Below are 25,888 nucleotides of genomic sequence, written 5' to 3'. Positions count from 1 at the left end.
GAAAATCATGAAGTTTGAAGATGTTCAAAATAAAGATCTTTGCCAATTCTGGAGCCGAGGGTAGACCGGGCAGCGGAACAAAATGAGCCAACTTGGAGAACCGATCTACTACCGTAAGGATGACTGTACAACCAGAGGAATTCGGTAAATCGGTAATGAAGTCCATGGCGATATGCTGCCACGGACAAGAAGGCACTGGAAGAGGAAGCAGACCTCCACGAGGTAACTGTCTTGGCACTTTGTTCTTAGCACAGGAAGGACAAGAGGAGACAAACTCTTTGGTATCTTGACGCAACGAAGGCCACCAATAGTAGCGGGCGATGAGAAGGAAGGTCTTCTTTACTCCAGCATGGCCTGCCAATTTAGAGGAATGTCCCCAATGAAGCACCCTCTCTCTGTCACCCTCTACCACCAGAGTTTTACCCGGAGGAGGACAGATCATCCTTAAAGGAGCCACCGTGACGATCTTGCAGGGATCCAGGATATGTGCAGATTCTTTGTCGACGTCCTCAGGCTGCAAAAGCCTAGACAGAGCGTCTGCCTTGACATTTCTGTCGCCTGGCCGAAAACGAAGCTCAAAGTCGAAGCGGGCAAAAAACAGGGACCATCGAGCCTGCCGTGGATTAAGTCTCTGCGCCGTCTGAAGGTAGGTCAAATTCTTGTGGTCAGAGAAAATTACGAATGGATGAACAGCTCCTTCAAGAAGATTCCTCCACTCCTCCAGAGCCAGTTTTATGGCCAAGAGTTCTCGATCTCCGATGGTATAATTTCGTTCAGATGCAGAAAACGTTTTAGAAAAGAATCCGCAAGGAACCAGTCGACCCATAGGGGACCTTTGAGAGAGCACCGCTCCGGCACCAATGGGGGAGGCATCCACCTCGAGAACAAATGGCTTGTTAATCTCGGGATGGTGTAGTACAGGGGCGGAGGAAAAAGACTGTTTCAGAAGCACGAAAGCATTTTCAGCCTCCGGGGTCCAAATCTTCGGGTTGGAACCTTTGTGGGTGAGAGCTGAAAGAGGCCGAATTACAGAGGAGAAGTGAGATATGAATTGCCTGTAGTAATTAGCGAATCCCAGAAACCGCTGAATGGCCTTTATTCCATAGGGAAGTGGCCAATTGAGAATGGCACTCACTTTCTCGGGGTCCATCTTAAGCCCAGAATCCGAAATAATGTATCCAAGAAAGGGCAAAGAAGTTTGCTCGAAGAGACATTTATCGTACTTAGCGTAAAGACGATTCTCTCTCAAACTTTGCAGAACCAAACGGACACTTATTCTGTGGGACGGCAAATCTTTCGAAAAAATTAGGATGCCATCTAAATACACCACAACACAGGAGTAGAGGAGATCTCGAAAGATGTCGTTAACGAATTCTTGGAAGACTGCGGGGGCATTGCAGAGACCGAACGGCATGACCAAGTATTCATAATGACCGTCTCGGGTGGTAAAAGCGGTCTTCCATTCATCTCCGGCGCGGATTCGGACAAGGCTGTAAGCACCCCGAAGATCCAACTTAGTCAAAATTCGCGCCCCTCTAAGACGATCAAAGAGCTCAGGATTGAGAGGTAAAGGGTATTTGTTCTTGACCGTAATGTTGTTCAAACCTCTGTAGTCGATGCAAGGTCGAAGCAAGCCGTCCTTCTTGACGAAGAAGAATCCCGCACCTGCAGGAGAAGAAGACTTACGAATGAATCCTTTAGTTAAATTCTCTTGGATGTATTCGGACATGACTTTGGTCTCAGCAGGTGAAAGTGGGTAAATTCTCCCTCTAGGTGGGGTGGAACCGGGAAGAAGCTCGATCGGGCAATCATAGGATCGATGCGGAGGAAGGCTCTCAGCCTCTTTCTTGTCAAAAACATCTATGAAGGACCAGTATGGAGAAGGTAGTCCAGAGGGAACAGAAACCGCCGGTGGAGGGACAACAGGACTGTAAGCATTGTTTTTGACAAATGGATCCCCAACGGAGCACGTCACCCGAACGCCAGTCAAGAGTAGGTTCATGAGTTCGGAGCCACGGTAACCCAAGTAACAGAGCATGGGCGAGGTTAGGCAAGACGTAAAAAGTGATCTTTTCACGATGTAGAGCTCCGATCTGCAGTTCTACCTCTTCCGTTACCATGGTGATGGCGTCTAGCAAGGGTCTCCCATCTACGGAGGCTAACAGACGAGGAGTCTCCAAAGAGAGAACTGGAACGCGAAGCCTCCGAACCGCCTCAAAACTGATAAAGTTGCCTGCCGCGCCCGAATCCACATACGCGGCCTCGGAAAAACGCTTCAAATTTAGAACAAGCAAGACAGACAGAAACAAGGGTTGAGAGGAATCAGAAACACCTAGGGAGGCCTCTCTTACCTGTCCTAGGCGGAGGAGTTTTCCGGTCTTTCAGGGCAAGACCGTAACAAATGCGAAGCGCTACCGCAGTAGAAGCAGAGTCCTTGGGAACGTCTCTCCCGACGATGTTGTTCCGCCATCTTGACACGATCTACTTGCATGGGCTCAGGTACGGGTGCAGTAGGAGACATCAGAGGCCGTGGACTTCCAGACCTGCGGACAGATGGTGAGGAACGAATAGGCCTCCTCTCTCTAGCGGACTCCCGAGTTCGCTCTTGGAAGCGAAGGTCAATGCGCGTAGACAGAGATATGAGGTCTTCTAAGGAGGTTGGGGTATCTCGTCCAGCTAACTCATCCTTTATCCGACTGGACAGACCTCGCCATAAGGCGCAAACCAAAGCCTCATTGTTCCACCCAAGTTCAGAGCCTAGGGTGCGAAAGCGGATGGCATATTGGCCCACAGTTAGAGAACCTTGTTGAAGGTTAAAAAGCGACTCCGTCGTGGAAGCTAAGCACCCAGGCTCGTCAAAAACCCTGCGAAAGGTCTCCAGGAAAAACGCTAATTGGGAGACTATGGGATCATCCCGCTCCCACAGGGGATTGATCCAAGCCAAAGCCTCCCCCTCTAAATGAGACACAATAAATGCCACCTTGGCCCGATCGGTAGGGTATTGTTGGGGAAGAAGTTCGAAGTGGAGACGGCACTGGTTTAGGAACCCCCTACAGAGTTTGGGATCCCCGCTATACCTGGGGGGTTTGCCAAGGCGAGGTGGCGGATGGGGCGAAGAAGTAGAATTAGAGTCTATTGAGAGCACCTGAGCGGAGGACGCAGAGACAGACTGCAAGTTAAATAAGCGGTCGTCAATGGAAGCCATATAGGTCAGCATGCGCGCCTGCGTATCACGCTGCTGGGGGAGCTCTTGCTGCAGACCCGCTAACTGAGTAGCATTAACTGGATCGGCTGTCTGTAAAGAGGTCAAACGAGACTCCATATTTTTCATGAAGGACATGATGCGCTGCTGATTGTCGCGCAAATGAGCCAACTCTTTCTGGGCAGAAAACGCGGCATCTGCGGGGTCCATGTCCTGAGTGTACTGTTACGATATCAGAGGCAGGAAAGAGAGTGGACCCTCTGGACCGTGGAATGGACCTACCCCCGGGCGAGCTGACCCAGTGTTAACCAACCCCTATACAGGGGCTGTCGGGAGCAGGCCCAGAGATCACCAATCAACAGTAGCAGATACCAAAAGAGACGGCTCAGGGAAAAAAGGAATAGAAGACGAGAACGAAAACGGAAACGGAAACACAGGAACGAGGAAGGTGGAACCTATGGAGGTGGACACGGAGGATGGACGTCATGCTTGAGCTGAAGGAAAACTGAGACGGAGACCCACGGGCAAGCTGAAGGAAGACTGAGACGGAACTGTGGGGAGAGAAGAAAAAGAGAGCAGAGTAAGTAAAGGCACAGAAAGCGCGAGGCAGGAAGTAGAACGCCGAGCTAGCACGGAGGTACTATACACAGAACGGAGAGGGGCCGGAGGCAGAAGCAAATGCAAAAGACACTCGGGCACCTCCTAGCAGGGGAGGTGGCCTGAAATAGCGTGAGCCTTACCAGGATTGGCTCTCCGGATCGAAACACCCGGAAGCAGAAGAAGCAGGACTGGGATAAGTGCGCTTATTGCAAGACCCCGCGCGCCTGCGCAGAAGCTGGACTCCTCCAGCAGCAGGACATGGAGGAGGAGCCTGCCGATGACGAGCGCGCCGCCTCCCGGAAGCAGGACAGCAGGAGCGAGCAGCGCCGGAAGGAGTCAGCGCCGCCAAGGAGGAAGAGAGAGAAGCGCGCCGGGACCTGGAAGAAGAGCGGCCAGGGACAGCTGCCGCAGCCGGAGAGGCAGGAACAGTCCGCCGGGAGCCAGGAGCGGGACGACGAAGGTGAGTAGCGGCCGTAACACAGGGAGTGAGCTCCCTCCCTCTGCGATGTCCCTCGATTTTGCGGTCAATATTGACAGAGGCATCAGAGGGGATAAATGCCCAGGATCAGTGCTAGCACCGATCATGGTTGTTGCTGCAGTGTATCAGCTCTCATATAAAGCTGACATCCGCATTTGCTCACGGCGGCACGAGCGAACGCGATCATCACGCCGTACATATACAGTCATTTGCAGAAGCTGACGTGTATATTAGGTGCATGTCGGGAAGAGGTTAATTACACATATCAAATTATGCCTTTTTTTGAGAACTGAAAATGGTCAATTAAACTAACATTACTTTATGTTAGGTTTAAACCCATGGTACTTTAACATTTTCTAAGCCAGGATGCATAGAATAAAACATGTACTGATATAGGAGCAGAATATGAATACTTCCAAATATAAAGGCTCTCTGGGAATTGAACATGTGCCCATCACGGAAGGACATATCATTGGTGTAACCAATGCATTCGCACAGAGGCCCAAGAGGTAAGGAGGCCCATTTCCACCTTCAAAGCTGATGGAATTTTTCATGATGATGAGATATAGGACTCCAAAGGGCCCAGATATTGCTCTTGCACAGGGGCCCTCTTTCGCAATGTCCGCTCCAGGTGCCAACATATATGTTATAATATACTGCATTTAAAGAAGGACAACAGCTAAAAAAAAATACTTGCCACTGTGGTGCTGCTCATACTGTACAACCTGTGCGGCAATGTATGTGCTTTACCCCAGTGGGATTACCAAGTCTGCTCTGAAATCATACGTGGGGACTTGCCTGCACAATCAGTCCGTCCTCTGAGGTTACTATACATCATAAGGTCACGGGGAATATCATGCCATCATGATACCCAAGGACATCCAACACCTAGTGGCAGCTGGAAGTCCTGGCCTATAGTGACAAGACTATACAGTAGATATGGGGTAGAGCAGTGCAGAGAAGAGACTTTGAAGATTGGACAGCGCACAGAAAAGCCATCAGGATTTTTTTTTTTCACATCTTAGGCTACTGTCACACTAGCGTCGTACTCGGCCCGTCGCAGTGCGTCGGGCCGACGTACCGACGCTAGCAGTGAATGCGCCGCACAACGGAGGCAGCGGATGCTGTTTTTCCATGCATCCGCTGCCCCATTGTGAGGTGCGGGGAGGTGGGGGCGGAGTTCCGGCCGAGCATGCGCGGTCGGAAATGGCGGACCGTCGGCACAAAAAAACATTACATGTAACATTTTTTGCTGCCGGCGGTCCGCCAAAACACGACGCAACCGTCGCACGACGGTTGCAACGTGTGTGCATACGTCGCAATGCGTCGCCAATGTAAATCTATGGGGAAAAAACGCATCCTGCAGACAACTTTGCAGGATGCGTTTTTTTCGCCAAAACGACGCATTGCGACGTATGCAAAAAAACGCTAGTGTGAAAGTAGCCTTACGTTTATTATGCCCTAAAGTCTGTTTATACTCCAGAGCAGAATAAGGAATGTTTAATTCACTAATAACTTTGCTGCATTTTGAATTCCCTGGGACAATCCATGAGACTTCGCACTCCATCCATTTTCTTCTTGGTCACATAGCCCTTACATTGCCTGGAGGTGTTTTGGGCCATTGTTCACCTGCAACACAAATGATGATCCCACTAAGTGCAAACCAGATGGGATGGCATGTCATTGCAGAATGCTGTGGGAGCCATGGTGGGCAAGTGTGACTTAAACTTGGAATAAATCAAAAACAGTGTCACCATCAAAGCACAACCACACTATTACACCTCCTTCTCCATTCTTCCTGGTGGGCACCACAAATGTACATAGAATCTAGCCACTCACCTTTTTCGTGTCTCACAAAGTCATATCAGATGGTACAAAAATTTAAAATTTGGACTCATCAGACTACAGTACAGATTTTTACTGATTTAATGTCTAGTCCTTGTGTGGCTTGGCCCAAACAAGTTTCTTATTTTGCTTGCAGCAATCTATGAATTCTTTCAAATTTTACTTACTGTATCAGTGAAAATGTTTTCATTTTATGTGTTGTAATTCTGGAACCATAAGAAAGGGTTAATATATTTAAGGGAATGTAAAAAATGGCCTATCATTTAAATCAGGCTTTGTATTTCATGTATTTCATATGTTCATTGTGCCTATGTACATGTATTGTTTCTTGAAACAACATGAAGTGTGCAAACCAGCCCAAGTGCCCAATGAAAATTACAAGATTTCTCATTTTTATTTTCAATATAAATTGCAATGTGGAAAATAAATTTCCCTCCTCCCCCCAAAAAATACATTTAAACACAAGACCAGCATTTAAACAATAGGTAATTTTTATGACACTTTCCATTTGAGCTTTAGACATCTTATTTATCATGTCACAGAGTAATAGATTGACCATAAGCTGATGAAATGTTACCTGTTAAGGAATATGCTACTGACGTCATCATGACTAATGGGTGGTTTCTTGGAGCTTGCAGCCATCCTCAAGGGTCGGAGAAAACAGTTCACAAGGACATAAAGTTGATGGACATATTCTGCCTCAGCTTCCACCATGTTAAATACAATTTGATTCCGCTTCCTCATACTTTCCGCATGGGGAGAACATATATAGTCTTGCACAATTGTTTTCCATTTTCTTCTACAAAGCCAGCCACGCATGAAACTTTGAACCTGGATAAACAGAAATACAAACTCCAAAGATAAATATGCACAAATATTTAGAGTTGTAATTTTTCGAGTAGCTTGCCTTATAGGGCACTGATTTACCGTAGGTCACCTAGGGGTGAGACAACCTTTGTTGTGTGGTACGTAACACAGCCTCACACCCTAGAGTGAAGCTTACTATACAGAGGGGCTTACTGCTGAGGCTTATCTTCCAGGAGACACCCAATGTCTACAGCAAGGACTAGACTGCTCACTAGGCACCTGAGAAGGTGGATTTAGCTGCTGGAATGGTTGCTTACCCCAAGCCCAAAGATCAAAGTTGGTGTGGGGGCTAAGAGAAATCCTTAAGACGTTGGGACACATTGACTTTATAATGGCACACCACCTTCTAATACATTAAGGATCAAAAAAGAACCACTGTTGGGCACAGGTGTATGTTAGCTTTGTTAATGTTGAAGGCAGCTGCCCTATGATCAAGAGAAGTGGAAAACTTAAAAGGACTGTCCAGGTTTGGCACAAATATCTGCAGTCATTCTGCAAGGCTGGGCACATCTAACACTTTCCCATGTTAACAAGGGCAACATATCAAAAATCTAATGCTGCATGGTTGATCCATATCGGATACAATTTTATTTTGCAGACCAATGAACTTGAATTCACAAGTCTCATCCAAAATGAGGAAGAGAACAATAAGTGCTGCAATATTATTCACGCGGAGATTTGGTCAGGGTAAAAAAAATAGTGTAACCTGAACATCCCAAATGAATAACATTGTTCTTACTGTTGTGAGGTCATTTTTTCCCCATGAACAGCACTTGGGACCAAAACTACTGTTGTGTGAAGGTAGCCTAACCAGGAAGTCCCTCCATTACACCCTGCTCAGCAGGAGGTCACATTTTTAAGAGGGCTTACTAATTGGATATGGGTGTTTTGCAGATATACTTTGCCAAAACTGTGTTATGACAAGCATAGTCTAACTCAGGGGTCTCCAACCTGTGGCTCGGGAGTCACATGTGGCTCGCTGGTCCATGATGTGTGGCTCCCTGCTCTGTGCCAGCTTTATAGATTAGCAACAAGTCTAAGAGTTATGAAGAGTAAGTCTCCAGATGGTGACTTCTGGGAGTAGCCTCTCACAGAACATCAGCTCTGGATGCACATATACTGGCTTAGTGGTTGGAGAGATACATATGATAAGCTGGAGATACTACGATATTTCCAATTATAGCGTTGCTTGAAGCTGGATGAGATGGTATGATAGGACTGCCTAATATGAGAATACCGTAACATGGATAAACATGAGCCTAAGCTTTAACAGTCAGTCAATAGACTATAAAGTGAATGTAAATCCATTAAAGCACCACTCCAGTATTTTGTTTTTTTATTGCAGCGCTGGAGTGGTGCTTCTAATGTAAGGTCTCTGGCCCTAGATTTAAACTTACCAGATGTCGTCTTCACCTTCTATCGCCGCCGCTCCAGTAGTATGAGCAGCCAGTGTTTACTGGGTGAGCCAGAGGACACTTTTTAATGCAAGTCTTTGAGAGTCTCGTTCTGGCTCTCATAGCCTTGCATTGAGACATTGTGACCATTACTTCTCACTTCCGGACACAAGATGGAACCGCGGCACCAGAGCAGCGCCAATAAAAGGTGAAGATGGTGGCAAGAAAGTGCAAGACTACTCTCAAGGACCTTAGATTAGAAATACCACTCCAGTGCTGGGAAAAAAACCACTCTGGAATGGTGCTGTAACACAATTTATGTATTCAGCCACCACCAGGGGGTGATCAGGAGCATACCGCTGCACTGAGCCTAATAAAGCAGTGCACAGTACAACCCCATAGCGCTGGCTAAAGACGGGCAGATTTTTATTATTTAAGTACATGTAGGTAGGTAAATTGAAGCTTCGCTTCAGAAAAATGGAGTTCTACCTGCTAATAAGATATATTAAGATATTAAATCAGCACATACTGTTGGTACTTAAAAAAAAACAAAAAAAAACAGATGGTGTTGAAAGTTTATTTCTAGGAATAAACAAGTGGTGAATACAGAATTTGTGCTCAAGTTTTGGTCAGTCTGTTCTAATGGTATTTAAATAAGACAACAATGAATGCAATTGATAAGAGCAGAAAAAAAGACGGCCTTATGTCTGCCATCATGCAGTGCGCATTGCAATCATAACCGTGAATCAACGGAGGGAAAAAAAAACGTGGTTAGGCCCAAGTAATTTCTTTTTTATCACTTATCTGAGGAGTGGTCATTAGAATGTCAGGAAGGTTGGATTTATTAACCCGTTCACAAGCACAGTAGTTAATGCACCCGCTGCATCATTCTGCGTAGCTGAAACTAAAAACAAAGAACTTAATTCTGACCATTATGTAAGGTGTATGGAGATGGGTGCCTTTAGACCTACTAGTGGGCTAACCATGATGGAGTAATCCGAAACGCGCAGAGCACTACGGTTCGCATGATACGTGGGGGGGATATCTGCATGATTTAATCACAGACAATATAGAAACATGTTTTTAATGGATTCCTGTTACTGGATACCTGTTTTCTGAGAAAGATCCTAAAAATTGGTTTAATCGTATTCCAACCATTGAGACAATTTCTTGCATTGATTAGTGCTTTTACTTGACAGATAGTATATTTTTTGTGGCTTGAGTTACCTTCTTTATTTTCTTGATATCGGGGTCTTCATCCTCGTGGCTGATGTGATAAGGACGCATCCGTTCCTTTGTTTTATTGAGGGCTACAATCTGGTAAACAAAAAATACATGTGTGATTTATTTTATCATTCACATTCTTGTGTTGAAACTAAGTACAATAATTTCTGTCTGTTAATGGCAGCAGTGTGATCGTGCACCTACACATTGCATGGTTACTATGCTGGCCCATGGTTTATGTTTTGCTTTAGTTTCTGATACTAGGTTCCTTTTGGACAGGGGTCACTCACCTTTGCGTTATGCAATTTACCTCTCTAGCTTTCTGCAGGCAGGTGTAAAACACAGTCAGGTCCGGGTCCTGTTCTGCCCACTGTCTATTTTGCTGACACATAGCGAGACGAGTTACTAGAGTTAGGGACCATCCTGATTGAGTATGCCTTGTTGTGGGATGGCTTCTATACTCTTTTGATGAAAATGGTGTCACGACAAATCTATGTCACTTTGCTGTGAATCCAATGACGGATATTTGAATACATGGACCAAAAGCGGGTGTAGTTTGAAGGGTGCGAGTTCACGCAAAGTGTATTCTGCCATTTGGTCCGGGAGCCTGAAACAGTCCACGAGTCACTAATCAGTCCGAATCCTCCAACCTTCGCTCCCGATGTCAGAGCTATGCAGGCAGTGTGCCCGTATCCAACTACTACATGTTCCTGAAAGCTGAACTGGGGTATAATAGATGTGGGTCTCACCAATGAGGTCCACAGCCATCTCAAGAACGGGGCCCTTACACGCACTCCATTAGTGCAGAGGTGGTTGGAATTCCCTTTCATTTGTATCCATAATGCACCCATCTCTAAACTGACAGCAGAGAAATCTGCAGCAAATATGGATGTGTTGGCAGGAAAAAGCAGCATAAAATACAAGTTTTTGTGATGTGCCTTTCCCTTTCATTAAAATGGGCGAGTTCTGCAGCGAAAAGCTGAAAGAATCAACCTGCTGCAAACATAAATCTGCAGCAAATCTAGAAGGAAAAAATAAGTACAAGAAAGGAGGCTCCTGCCTTAGGCTAGGTTCCCATTGCGTTAGGGCAATCCGTTTAGCGCTAGCGGATTGCGCTAATGCAATGTCTTTTAAGGGGTCGCGTTAAACGTCCCTGCTAGCGCAGATCCCCGATCTGCGAGAGCCGGGAACGGACCTCGGGCGCGCCGCGGATGCTGCAAGCAGCGTCCGAGGCGCGCTACAAAAGAACGGCACATCGCTAGCGCGTGCCGAAAATGACACGCGCTAGCAATGCGCTTTAACATTGCAGGCAATGGGAGCGCTAATGGACGCGTTGAACGGCGTTAATTTCGCCGTGCAACGCTGTCCGTTAGCGCTCACCCATTAATGCAATGGGAACCTAGCCCTAGCGACGTACAGAGTGTAAAACAAAGGACAAATGGTGTGACTTCCATACTAGGGTTGGGTATAGCACCTACACAGTGGCGGACACAAACAGACGAGGATCCCAGTGCAAAAACAGTACATGGGCCCTCATTGAGTCAGTGACAGAAGTTGCTTACTGCTTTGGAGGTGGTTAGGGGGTCCCTTGGGAAGTGTGCGGCTGCATAGGTTGCACCAATGGAATGTCCACCCATGCATCTACGGATTTCAGATGCCATAGCACCCACATCATGAGGAGGAATGATCGACACCTGAAAACTAATATTAGTTGCACCAGTGGTTTGCCGGACTAGCCGGAACTGTATAGGACGTACTACACTAATAAACTACCTCTCCTGCCACATTTCTACATTAATTTAAATAGCGTGACACCAATAACTCTGGGATTAATATGACACTTAGCACAAACCTCTGAATTCATTTTGCTTTAATATGTATCATACTATCCAAGTGGCTGGCACGCTCTCTCTGATCCAGGGGCAGCACGGTGGCTCAGTGGTTAGCACAGCAGCCTTGCAGCGCTGGAGTCCTGAGTTCAAACCCCACTATGGACAACATCTGCAAAGAGTTTGTATGTTCTCCCCGTGTTTGCGTGGGTTTCCTCCGGGTACTCCGGTTTCCTCCCACATTCCAAAGACATACTGGTAGGGAATTTAGATTGTGAGCCCCATTGGGGACAGCGATGATAATGTGCGCAACCTGTAAAGCGCTGCAGAATATGTTAGCGCTATATAAAAAAATAAAGATTATTAATTCCATATTAGTTCCATAATACTCTCTCTGCACATTATTCTGATGAAATCCCAAATGTAATGTAACAGTGTATGTTCTGCTATTTCTAGAATATTATGCACGGATTTGTAGATTGTACAGTTAATTGTTAATATAGAATCAAGATGCACTTCCAGAAGAAGAATACAAAGTATTCCCAGTGGAAAGTTTCCTAAAATTTTCATTTGGTCTTAACACAACATAGTAAATCAGACCCAACCACAGTAAAAGATTAAAGAAATGAATCAAAAAGACTTTGTAGCTTACACAGAACTACCCCTCAACAGCAGGAATTTCAGGTTTGCATTTTCGAAACTTACAATAACAATACATCCTTTGTGATAACATACAAATCCGCACAAACCCTAAGGGATCAAATATCGAATGGATGCTGAAAAATAATATGCAACCAAATAATCTTGTTACATTGATCATTGAAAATGGCTGTGAAAATAGGGTTATCGACCCATATTTAAGGTGACAATAGAGAAATGCTCGTAATGGTCTATGGACTATGACCTGTGCAGGATGACTAACGGTACTGTGCATTATTACAAAGAAATGAACCTGACCTCTTACTCAAAGAAAATAATAACTTTTTATGGAGTAAAAGAGTGGAATACAATGGCCTCAGGTTAACACAACTGTAAAAATCCCTTTGGTCTGGAGTTATCCAATTTCAATAGGTGCTGGATTCTAAAATATTCTGGATTTCTGGACTAAAAGAAAACTATATAAAATGTACCAAAATATACAGAAGGGGAGGTAGGTCTAAATATAAAAATATAATACCAATATAAAATTATGCTACTACCACTTTGTCTACTCCACACTGGCCTTCTTCTTACGGCTCATTGAAATTCAAGATTATTATGCAGTTTGGGCACCGCTGGTCAAAATTACTGTTATTGTGAACAGTTAGGCAAGTTGATGATGAAATGATCTTTAAAAGGCATAAAGTTAAAGATGATAAATGATACATTTCCTTTAAAAATTATAAAAACAACAAAAAAGTTGATGCAAAAGTTTGGGCACCCTACATGGTTAGTGCCTAGTAGCACCCCCTTTTGAAAGTATCACAGTTTGTAAACGTTTTTGTAGCCAGAAAACTCTTTCAATTCTTGTTTGAGGGATTTTCATTCATTCGTCCTTGGAAAATTCTTCCGGTTTTTGTGAGATTCCTGGGTTGTCTTGCTTACACAGCTATTTTGAGGTCTAGCCACAGATTTTCACTGATGTTTAGATCAGGGGACTGCGAAGGCCATTGTTAACCCCTTCATGACCTTGGGATTTTCAATTTTTCCGTGTTCGTTTTTCGCTCCCCTCCTTCCCAGAGCCATAACTTTTTTATTTTTCCGTCAATATGGCCATGTGAGGGCTTATTTTTTGCGAAACAAGTTGTACGTTTGAGCGACATCATTGGTTTTAGCATGTCGTGTACGAGAAGCCGGGAAAAAAAATTCCAAGTGCGGTGAAATTGCAAAAAAAGTGCAGTCCCACACTTGTTTTTTGTTTGGCTTTTTTGCTAGGTTCACTAAATGCTAAAACTGACCTGCCATTTTGATTCTCCAGGTCATTACGAGTTCATAGACACCTAACATGACTAGGTTATTTTTTATCTAAGTGGTGAAAAAAAATTCCAAACTTTGCTAAAAAAAAAAAAACAAATTGCGCCATTTTCCGATACTCATAGCGTCTCCATTTTTCATGATCTGGGGTCGGTTGAGGGCTTATTTTTTGTGTGCCGAGCTGACGTTTTTAATGATACCATTTCGGTGCAGATACGTTCTTTTGATCGCCCGTTATTGCATTTTAATGCAATGTCGCTGCGACCAAAAAAACGTAATTCTGGCGTTTCAAATTTTTTTCTCGCTATGCCGTTTAGCGATCAGGTTAATGCTTTTTTTTTATTGATAGATCGGGCGATTCTGAACGCGGCGATACCAAATATGTGTAGGTTTGATTTTTTTTTATTGATTTATTTTGAATGTGGCGAAAGGGGGGTGATTTAAACTTTTATATTTTTTTTATTTTTTTCACATTTTTTTAACTTTTTTTTTTTTTTACTTTTGCCATGCTTCAATAGCCTCCATGGGAGGCTAGAAGCTGGCACAACTCGATCGCCTCTGCTGCATAGCAGCGATCATCAGATCGCTGCTATGCAGCAGAAATGCAGATGTGCTATGAGCGCCGACCACAGGGTGGCGCTCACAGCTACCGGCGATCAGTAACCATAGAGGTCTCAAGGACCTCTATGGTTACTCTGCAGAAGCATCGCTGACCCCCGATCATGTGACGGGGGTCGGCGATGCGCTCATTTCCGGCCGCCCGGCTGGAAGGGCCGGTTAAATGCCGCTGTCTGCTGTCTGCGTTTGACAGCGGCATTTAACTAGTTAATAGCGGCGGGTGAATCGCTATCGCTATTGCGGGCACATGTCAGCTGTTCAAAACAGCTGACATGTCCCTTTGATGCGGGCTCACTGCCGGAGCCCTGCATCAAAGCAGGGGTTCTGACCTCGGGCGTACTATCCCATCCGAGGTCAGAAAGGGGTTAAACTTCATATTGCACCTTTTGTGGTAGTTTATTGTGGATTTGGATGTGTGTTTAGGATCATTATCCATTTGTAGAAGCCATCCCCTTTGCAACTTTAGCTTTTTTACAGATGGTGTTATATTTGCATCAAGAATCTGTTGACATTTCATTGAATCAATTCTTCCCTCTATCATTGAAATGTTCTCTGTGCCACTAGCTGTTCTTTTCCTGTTCTTTTTCTGAAATTCTGTTGTTATGGTTTGCTCAGAAGTTCTTTGGCAGTGCTTCTAGGGTTAACACCATGTGGTCGCCCTTTGGTTGGGTGAGGGCAATATTTGCCCGCCCCGTGCTGTGCCCATTGTCAGTTATACATCCAACCTTGGCTGAGCAGCTGAGCCTGTGAATACCTGTGTGTATTTCTTGTATCTGTTTGCGTGCTTGTGTATGACCTGGTCTGTTCCCAGTTTTGCATTTGTCTCCTGATTCGGTACTTCTTGTGATACTCCTGGTTTTGATCTCTGCTTTGTCCCCCAACTGTCTGCTTGCTAGTCCCTCTGGTACCTCGTATCTCTATCTGGCTTCTGACCCGGCTTGTCTCTTACCACGCTATATGTATGTCCCCTTGGCTACCTCGCTGTTCTCTGGTTTGACCTCGGCTCGCCTGACACTTCTCTGGGCTTCCCCGGCTCCTGTCATCATCCCTGGGAGTTTAGGACCAAGCCCCGTCTCCAATCCACTCCCACGGTGGTCACGTGCTGCAGGTCCTGTTCACCTGCAGGCGTGCTCACAGCAGCTCACACAGCAGAAGTTCCCGGCTTTCCCAGCACGTCCCCGGACACACAGTCTCAGGAGGTAAGTCTGTCAAGGTGTCGATTACATCTCTGCCCTTTTTCTACACACATAGCTTTGATTATTGTGGCCAAACAGTTTTATTTTAGCCTCAACGGTCCACAGGATTTGTTTTCAAAATGCATCAGGTTTGTTTAGATGTTCTTTTGCATTCTTCTGACGCTGCATTTTATGGTGAAGACACGAGGGGTTTTCTTCTGATGACTCTTCCACGAACGTCATATTTGTACCTCTCTGAATAGTAGAACAATGTACCACAACTCCAAAGTCTGCTAATTCTTTCTGAAGGTCTTTTGCAGTCAAGCAGGGGTTCTGATTTGCCGCTCTAACAATCCTACTATCAGCTCTCACTGAAATTTTGCTTGGTCCTCCAGACCTTTTCTTGACCTCCACTGTTACTTTTAACTGCCATTTCTTAATTACGTACATTTCGAACTGAAGAAAGGGCAACCCGAAAATGCTTTGCTATCTTCTTATAGCCTTCTCCTGCTTTGTGGGCCTCCATCATTTTCCTTTTCCGAATGCTAAGCAGCTGCTCATAAGATCCCATGGCTGCTGTTTTTTGGCAAACGGTATATAAAAATCACTTCAATTTTGACAGAGAATATGTAATAAGAATTAAATTGCACAGATGTTTATTAAACTTGCAATTTTACCCATATAAGAACACAATTTTTCACAGCTGTGTAGGGCTCAACACTATTATTAAGTAAATTAGCAATAAGCATGAGTGACATAAAATCAAAATAGAGTAGGATCATTTAGCTGTACATACGGGAACCACATCCTCAAAGATGAATAATCTGTTCTCTCATGATAGGGGAGCGCCACGTCACCAACACTGTGAAAAGTACTTTTGGAGTATGCTACTACTTTGCTTTTTTTTTTGCAGTGATCTTCCAAATTTGCAGTAAAAATACAATGCGTTATCTGACATTTTAAAAAAATGCAGCAAACATCGAAAAATCTCAGCTAAAATTCAGCACAATTGCACCTTAAATTCCAAGTACTGATCAGTCACTAGAAGTTTTTTCTTTAAGTGGAGCATAATAAATACTTTCTTCCATTAATATCTTCAATATCTGTAGTTTTGATAAAATCACTGTTTTCTCGGCAGGAGATTCACACTATAGCACTAGTAAATCTTGATGCTATGCAGGATTGCCAACTTTATGTTTTATCATTTTTGGACAGTTTCGCAAAAAATCACAGACAGACATTTTTTTTTTTTTTAAGTGAAACATTTCTACAGACCATAAATCTGATATGAAGACACGACCTGCATTCACTGTTAACCCTAAAAGGGTGATGAATATAAAATCTGTAAAAAAAAGTCATAAAATCTGTACAAATCCCTCCAGATTAGAAAAAAAATCACGGAACATTTCTGCATATTATCATACTAATTTAATAATACAGAGAATGCATTAGTGGACTTTATCTTATTCACCCTCTTCGCTTGATCTAGAAATCACCTTTAATGGTGGTTTCTCATTATTGACTTACTTACGCGACAAAATAGTGGTCACGTTGACTCATCCTCTTTTCCTAGCTACAATAGGAACCTGGCAAAAAATTTTCAAAACCCAAAAAAGGTTCTACCAGATCTGAATTAATAAAAAAAAATTATCCCTCGATTTCATATTCTCTTTATCCAATAAAACCCTAGATCATTTATGGGCAGAATCAGGAATACAAAATTACAGGATATATGTGATGGTAAAACTTGTTTCCCTTTTAATTAATTAAGTTTAATGCACCCTCTTCTGCTGTTTTAAAATATTCGATTCTTAAAGGCCAAGTAAATAGCTTTCTCTTTAAGAAAACGTACTTCACAGAACCCTCCATAAACCTGTTAGGAAATATTAAACACAAAATTTTCTGGAGTTTTAAATATATATATATATATATATATATATATATATATATATATATATATATATATATATATATATATATATATATATATATATATATATTTCAACAATGACGGTGAATTTTCCAATACTCCCAGTATGTTGAGGTGGGAATCTAGTCTCCGAATACCAATAAAAAGGGAAGATTGGGAAAGAGCCCTAGACATTACTTACTCTTCAACAATTTCATTAGCTTTACAAGAATCAGATTTTAAAATTTTTACTAAATGGTATTATACCCCATCTAGACTGGCAATGATAAACGCTGATCACCCTCAACATGTTGGAGAGGATGTGGCCAACACGGCAACTTATTTCACATCTACTGGTTTTGCCCTAAAATAAAACCCCTTTGGAGAAAGGTTGGAGAAAGGTTCCATTCCTAATTGGCAAAATTAAAAAAAAAAAAAACTTTATCCTTTCCCCCCCAATTGGCTTTACTTTCATTAGATTCAGATCAGATTGACTCTACCAATAGACGAATAATAATCCATTTACTATTGGTCACAAATTTTTTTTATTGCATTCCATTGGAAAAGCCCGGTTATCCCTTCCCTAAAGGATATAATTGATAAAATGGTATTACATAAAACGTTTGAATATGAATTAGCAGTGGTTAATAAGCAGTGTATAGCTCCGCCTCCACCTCTGATTGGTAGCTTTTGGGTACACTGCGCATGGGCATAAAGCTGCCAATCAGTAGTGTGGGCGGGGTTGTACAGAGCACAGCATTCAGAGAACTGCTAGATCTGCAGCAAATAAAGATGTATTACTTATAAGTAAGTGACATCACTGGAATCAAGGTTTCTTCCCCTACATCATGCTGCTCTCAGATGGGGTAGCAAAAACCTGGTGACAGATTCTGTTTTGGCTATTCTGCATTTCCTTAGATATCTTAATTGTTGAGAAAGCTGTGACACACAGAGCATTCCCACATGTCAGATCCATAGTTATTTACACATAAGAGGCCGGTTTGCCCCTTTAGAGTCTGGGAAAGGTTTGTGCTTTAATAAATGGCATATTTATTAATACTTTGCTTTCTCAAAACCAGATATACATTCAGTAAAGGCCCGAGTGCAATTTTTAGCTTCTTGACAGAAGAACAGCTTCTATCAAAGAGTTCTTAAATTTATGGTGACAACCTGTCACATTTAAAAAAAAAACATTTTATCGTCACTCGGTATCTGACATTTACTATTCTGCATTTATTTTGCACTGCTTCTTTTTCTATGTATTATACTGTTGGCTTCGTGTTTTTTTATTCTTTATTAAAGAACTCAATTATGTCACTTCTCAGAATTATGAAGACTACTAACAAGCCGTAAACAAGCGCTCTTCACAGACAAATACCTCCGATTTCAGCCTTTCAATTTCAGTGTCTTGATCTTCAAGTTGTTGTCGCAGTTGATTAGCTGCAATTTTTTCTGTTTCTACAATTTGGACCAAGTGAATGTACTTCTGCATCAAGACCTCCCTCTCTATCAGGATGTCTGAATAGCTGAAAGGCAAAACATTTTATTTGGATTTTACCGTACAGGGCATTATAATTCTCCATTAAAAACAGTTCTCAGTCTAGTACTAATTTTAAGCACACCAATTCTGTAAAATATTGCAACAGACAAAATAAAGCAAAAAGACCGAATGTGAAGGTTCAGAAGAAACGTCTGGACATCTAATAATTATATTTGCATTTATTGGTCATCCAGATTATATCAAATACAATTCAGATAAACCAATTTCAGAATTTTTTTTATCCTTCCTAAAACAAAAAGGACATACGGGGCCACAGCTATGCTTGTAGTAACCCATGACTCAGCTTTGCACGGCAAGTGAAGGGTTAATTGGTCTACAACTATGTGGGTGGGTAACTAGTTCAAGTGGTGACCATATATTCCCTTATAACATAACTGTATTATAAATGTCAGTAAAATACCAAAACAAAAGCAAAAAAAAAAACAAAATCAAAAATACCTATTGTGGACTACACATAGCCAAAGTGGAGGGGACTGTCCGTACCCCATTTTGATCCTACTGCTGCTCTTACTTACCAGCGGAGGTTGGCACCCTAAGATTAGAGATGGGACCCCATCTCGACGGCGGCTCTCCCTGGTGTAAGGTTCTATTCTAGATAAAGCAGAAGGTATTTTGCCGATATGTATAGTCAAATGATGTTTTAAGGGAATATATGTTTACCACTTGTTAAATCCCCTTTGATCGATATCTATTTCCCTTTCAGTACGGGTAATTAGTTCAGTCAAATGATTAAGGAGTCGAAATAAGGGGGTGGTTGTAAGAAAGAGTGAACACATCTAAAGTAAGGCAGCGGCTGGAAAGCCCTCAATCAGTGCGGGGGTACCACAGCAAAATGTCCCACCTTCCCACCCTGTTCAATTTGTTTAAAAAACTAAATTTTCTCAAAGCAACAATGGACATAGGAATGGTATTTTTTTGGTGTTATTTTGGCTAGGGGGTCTGAGGGGGGTTCTAGGAGTTGGTGGAAAATTGTTGTGAGGTGTTGAACATCAAGAATATGGCACCCACCAATTGTGCTTCGGAATTTGGTAATGGCATGGTGGAGTTTTTGTGACTTTTCTGGGTGAGGTCCCTAGGAAATCGGTGGCATGCAAAGGGTTTTTTGGACATGCGAGGTGGTCCCATGCTAGTGGTTGCAGCTAGAGGTAATGCCAGAAGATTACTACATTCAGGTACCTAAAAGCCTTTGGAGCGCAAAGAATCTGCTAACCTAGCCTAAAGTTATGTTTGTTATAATAAAGGCTGACATTACCAATTTAATCCAAACGACAGATCCATTTTAATTTGGGGGGAATACCAAGCGTTAAAAGCGGGGTGGTTGATAGAAGGTGGTAGAATGACAGCCTCTACAATACTTGAGTCAAAAATTTCATTCAAACAGGGGTTTTGGGCATATTAAAGAGAACCTGCTACATTATTTATGCCGCCCGAATAACAGTCAGTATATGCTAATAGATGGAGCGTGTGTGAAACTATTTATACATCCCATTTCATCAGACAGTGGGTAATGGAGTACCACTTATGTACCGGCCACCATCTGTGGAGCTTCTTTTGATTAGACCGCCTGGCGTTATATCATCGTTGGGGTGTGACGTACATATGACATAGCGCCAGGACAGCATATCAAAAGAAGTGCCACAGAAGTTGACAGAAACTATACTCGTGCTCCTATGCATCAGCTAAACACCACTGTCGAGGACAATGGCCTGCGAAGTGCAAATCGATTTGCACCAACTCTAGGCAGAGATTATCTACTGCATTACAAATATATATATTTAACTATGAAACGCTGCAAGTGAGGCACCTCTTTGACTAATCACCTCGCCTTTGAACGTGCTTTCAAATGTTTGTTTTTTTCTGGACTACCACAGCGTCACCTGTGTAAACAATTATGCATTCTAATAAAAAATCCGTTGTAGCATCAGCAAGTGTAGAATCTGCTGCCGTACCTTGCTTGGTGTATGGCCTCCACCCACTCATCTCGTTCCGCCTCCTCTTCACATCTCAGTTCCAATGGCTTCTGGGCCTCATGGCCAAAGGTCACAGTGAAATAATGCTGCGGAAAATAAGAGATTGACCTAATTTCACTAATCAGAATATTTAAATCAAGGAGACATAGTACACCTTACAATATAATGGGGTACATTTTGTTTTTATGACATTTCATTACAACATGGAGGACAATTCTCCAGATTATCTAAATGACGGATCTTTAATTCTGAATTTTTAAAACTGAATAGTGATAGAATAAAATATCCATTTGCCTACTAAGCGCACAGAATGGTAAAATCTACTTATGCTACAATATTTGCATGCAATTGTCTTCTTGATCTCTAAATAATATATTAATAAAGAGTCCATGGGAAAGACTATTATTCCTTCCAATCTCCCTGACTGAACATCGGGGCTGTGGAGTCTGTAAGCCAAACCTCCGACTCAGACTCCCTTTTAAGGCTAGAGAACAGCCTCTCTACACTAACTTGGGTTGGTGTCAAATAAGTAACCACATGGGCAACGTCTAACAACTTCACGGAATAAAGGAATTGCCTCACGCACAGTCAGTTTTGATGAACGGTTGAACTCTTCTATTTCTTTGAAATCAAATGAAAAATGTGACTGAAATATGGTCAATCTGTTTGCTATGGGAATGAAATCTTTTACCCTGCGGTAAAGCTTTGCCTGCTCCAGGTCGTCCAAATACTTTCCAAAATTAAATTCCTCTAATGAGGCCAAAGATATGGTAGCACTAGCACTGGGAAGACCCAAGTCCTCTAGTTCTTGGCCATCCTGTAGCCCACTCACCCTACTACTTCAGTCAGAGATTCTTTTCCTTTAGTAAGCTGTGGATCATCCAGCAATATACGATAAGTTGGGTCCACATAAACCGCTGCCAGAAGAATTGTATTTTCTAATAGCAGTGTCTCCCTCTGTTTCATTGAAGCAGCAATACCATCTGTGATTAAATCTCCTTTTTGGGACAAGTTCTACCACTCCTTTATGAAAATGCCAGGTGTTAAATCCTAGGTTTTAATTTGTTAGTCACTGTAAATGGGTGATGAAGCAATTCCTTCAATTCAGCCACCTGTGTCCATTGACCTTAGTGTTACCTGAGGGTTGGTTATCTCTACAAGAAAGGGTTTCAGCTCAAGCAATCGCTCAATCATTAAATAGGTGCTGCTCCACTGAGTGGCATGATCCACAATTGCCCCTTTTCCAGCACCTCTGTTCAAGATAGAATTAGTTTTAGGGTTTCTGGTAGCAATAACCAATTTTCTCACTTTGCCAATCAGAGTTCCAGCATGTCGCTCTCCAGATTATCTCTTATTGCCACCTGTAGTGTGTGCACAACGCACAACACAGTGCATGTGATGAATATGAGAAAGCTTGGAAGCTGCCTCAACAAGATCATATATTTGTAAAGTATCATTTTGCTCTGCTTCTGTAGTGATATCTGTTTGTTCCTCCATTACAGGACTGTGGTCTTCCATCTCAAACATACAGAATCTGAAGTTTTCTTCTAGCCACTGTTCACCTTCATTATTCTCATTCATCAGCTTAATTGTACTTATCTTGTTTGCAGCTTTATCAGTTAGAATAGTAAGAACCTGTTCTTTTTTTTAGTTCAGAATCTTGCAGAACTTTTTCCACTAAGGCCTGGAGAAACTGGCTGGTGTGATGAGCTTTTGTATCTTTTACTGCCAGTGTCTTGGTCACAATTTTCTTCTTGTCACAAACAAATTGAACGTTGATAGCAAAATAGTTCATACTCTGTGATGTGTGCCGGCATCCATTTTAAGAAATATGAAGCATCTCAAGAGTTTTTTTAACCCCTTCACCCCCAAGGGTGGTTTGCACGTTAATGACCGGGCCAATTTTTACAATTCTGACCACTGTCCCTTTATGAGGCTATAACTCTGGAACGCTTTGACGGATCTTGGCGATTCTGACATTGTTTTCTCGTGACATATTGTACTTCATGTTAGTGGTAAAATTTATTCGATATAACTTGCGTTTATTTGTGAAAAAAATGGAAATTTGGCGAAAATTTTGAAAATTTTGCAATTTTCCAACTTTGAATTTTTATGCCCTTAAATCACAGACATATGTCACGCAAAATACTTAATAAGTAACATTTCCCACATGTCTACTTTACATCAGTACAATTTTGGAACCAAAATTTTTTTTTGTGACGGAGTTATAAGGGTTAAAAGTTGACCAGCAATTTCTCATTTTTACAACACCATTTTTTTTTAGGGACCACATCTCATTTGAAGTCATTTTGAGGGGTCTATATGATAGAAAATACTCAAGTGTGACACCATTCTAAAAACTGCACCCCTCAAGGTGCTCAAAACCACATTCAAGAAGTTTATTAACCCTTCAGGTGTTTCACAGGAATTTTTGGAATGTTTAAATAAAAATGAACATTTAACTTTTTTTCACACACAATTTATTTCAGCTCCAATTTGTTTTATTTTACCAAGGGTAACAGGAGAAAATGGACCCCGAAAGTTGTTGTACAATTTGTCCTGAGTACGCTGATACCCCATATGTGGGGGTAAACCACTGTTTGGGCGTATGGCAGAGCTCGGAAGGAAAGGAGCGCCATTTGACTTTTCAATGCAAAATTGACTGGAATTGAGATGGGACGCCATGTTGCGTTTGGAGAGCCCCTGATGTGCCTAAACACTGAAACCCCCTACAAGTGACACCATTTTGGAAAGTAGACCCCCTAAGGAACTTATCTTGATGTGTGGTGAGCACTTTGACCCACCAAGTGCTTCACAGAAGTTTATAATGCAGAGCCGTAAAAATAAAAAATCATATTTTTTCACAAAAATGATCTTTTCGCCCCCAATTTTTTATTTTCCCAAGGGTAAGAGAAGAAATTGGACCCCAAAAAATGTTGTGCAATTTGTCCTGAGTACGATGATACCCCATATGTGGGTGTAAACCATTGTTTGGGCGCATGGCAGAGCTTGGAAGGGAAGGAGCGCCATTTGACTTTTCAATGCAAAATTGACTGGAATTGAGATGGGACGCCATGTTGCGTTTGGAGAGCCCCTGATGTGCCTAAACACTGAAACCCCCTACAAGTGACACCATTTTGGAAAGTAGACCCCCTAAGGAACTTATCTTGATGTGTGGTGAGCACTTTGACCCACCAAGTGCTTCACAGAAGTTTATAATGCAGAGCCGTAAAAATAAAAAATCATATTTTTTCACAAAAATGATCTTTTCGCCCCCAATTTTTTATTTTCCCAAGGGTAAGAGAAGAAATTGGACCCCAAAAAATGTTGGACAATTTGTCCTGAGTACGCTGATACCCCATATGTGGGTGTAAACCATTGTTTGGGCGCATGGCAGAGCTTGGAAGGGAAGGAGCGCCATTTGACTTTTCAATGCAAAATTGACTGGAATTGAGATGGGACGCCATGTTGCGTTTGGAGAGCCCCTGATGTGCCTAAACATTGAAACTCCCTACAAGTGACACCATTTTGGAAAGTAGACCCCCTAAGGAACTTATCTAGATGTGTGGTGAGCACTTTGACCCACCAAGTGCTTCACAGAAGTTTATAATGCAGAGCCGTAAAAATAAAAAATCATATTTTTTCACAAAAATGATCTTTTCGCCCCCAATTTTTTATTTTCCCAAGGGTAAGAGAAGAAATTGGACCCCAAAAAATGTTGGCCAATTTGTCCTGAGTACGCTGATACCCCATATGTGGGTGTAAACCATTGGTTGGGCGCATGGCAGAGCTTGGAAGGGAAGGAGCGCCATTTGACTTTTCAATGCAAAATTGACTGGAATTGAGATGGGACGCCATGTTGCGTTTGGAGAGCCCCTGATGTGCCTAAACACTGAAACCCCCTACAAGTGACACCATTTTGGAAAGTAGACCCCCTAAGGAACTTATCTTGATGTGTGGTGAGCACTTTGACCCACCAAGTGCTTCACAGAAGTTTATAATGCAGAGCCGTAAAAATAAAAAATCATATTTTTTCACAAAAATGATCTTTTCGCCCCCAATTTTTTATTTTCCCAAGGGTAAGAGAAGAAATTGGACCCCAAAAAATGTTGGACAATTTGTCCTGAGTACGCTGATACCCCATATGTGGGTGTAAACCATTGTTTGGGCGCATGGCAGAGCTTGGAAGGGAAGGAGCGCCATTTGACTTTTCAATGCAAAATTGACTGGAATTGAGATGGGACGCCATGTTGCGTTTGGAGAGCCCCTGATGTGCCTAAACATTGAAACTCCCTACAAGTGACACCATTTTGGAAAGTAGACCCCCTAAGGAACTTATCTAGATGTGTGGTGAGCACTTTGACCCACCAAGTGCTTCACAGAAGTTTATAATGCAGAGCCGTAAAAATAAAAAATCATATTTTTTCACAAAAATGATCTTTTCGCCCCCAATTTTTTATTTTCCCAAGGGTAAGAGAAGAAATTGGACCCCAAAAAATGTTGGCCAATTTGTCCTGAGTACGCTGATACCCCATATGTGGGTGTAAACCATTGTTTGGGCGCGTGGCAGAGCTTGGAAGGGAAGGAGCGCCATTTGACTTTTCAATGCAAAATTGACTGGAATTGAGATGGGACGCCATGTTGCGTTTGGAGAGCCCCTGATGTGCCTAAACATTGAAACTCCCTACAAGTGACACCATTTTGGAAAGTAGACCCCCTAAGGATTTTATCTAGATGTGTTTTGAGAGCTTTGAACCCCCAAGTGTTTCACTACAGATTATAACGCAGAGCCGTGAAAATAATTTTTATTTTTTTTCTCAAAAATGATTTTTTAGCACCCAGCTTTGTATTTTTACAAGGGTAACAGAATAAATTGGACCCCAAAATTTGTTTTCCAATTTGTCCTGAGTACGCTGATACCCCATATGTGGGGGGGAACCACTGTTTGGGCGCATGACAGAGCTCGGAAGGGAAGGAGCGCCATTTGGAATGCAGACTTAAATGGATTGGTCAGCAGCCGTCACGTTGCATTTGCAGAGCCCCTGATGTACCCAAACAGTACAAACCCCCCACAAGTGACCCCATATTGGAAACTAGACCTCCCAAGGAACTTATCTAGATGTGTTTTGAGAACTTTGAACCCCCAAGTGTTTCACTAAAGTTTATAGCGCAAAGCCGTGAAAATAAAAATTCTTTTTTTTTTCACAAAAATGATTTTTTTAGCCCCCAGTTTTGTATTTTCACAAGGGTAACAGGATAAATT

The 25,888-nt window shown here is 42.6% G+C and overlaps 1 protein-coding gene across 4 annotated transcripts in view; it reads right to left on the bottom strand.

Moving 5' to 3' along the window:
* Positions 1 to 25,888, bottom strand: part of RASGRF2 (Ras protein specific guanine nucleotide releasing factor 2) — a 401,708-nt gene that overhangs the window by 209,085 nt on the left and 166,735 nt on the right. For all 4 annotated transcript variants that reach the window (XM_077288405.1, XM_077288397.1, XM_077288415.1 and 1 more), the window contains exons 2-5: positions 20,605 to 20,711; positions 18,473 to 18,620; positions 9,614 to 9,703; positions 6,703 to 6,956 (exon numbers count right to left, since the gene is read on the bottom strand). In XM_077288405.1, the coding sequence (XP_077144520.1) occupies positions 6,703 to 6,956; positions 9,614 to 9,703; positions 18,473 to 18,620; positions 20,605 to 20,711 (599 nt within the window). The remainder of the gene's footprint in view (positions 1 to 6,702; positions 6,957 to 9,613; positions 9,704 to 18,472; positions 18,621 to 20,604; positions 20,712 to 25,888) is intronic.

The sequence above is a fragment of the Ranitomeya variabilis genome, chromosome 1 (genome assembly GCF_051348905.1).
Source record: "Ranitomeya variabilis isolate aRanVar5 chromosome 1, aRanVar5.hap1, whole genome shotgun sequence".
NCBI classification, from domain to species: domain Eukaryota; kingdom Metazoa; phylum Chordata; class Amphibia; order Anura; family Dendrobatidae; genus Ranitomeya; species Ranitomeya variabilis.
This window is presented reverse-complemented; position numbering and strand designations above follow the sequence as displayed.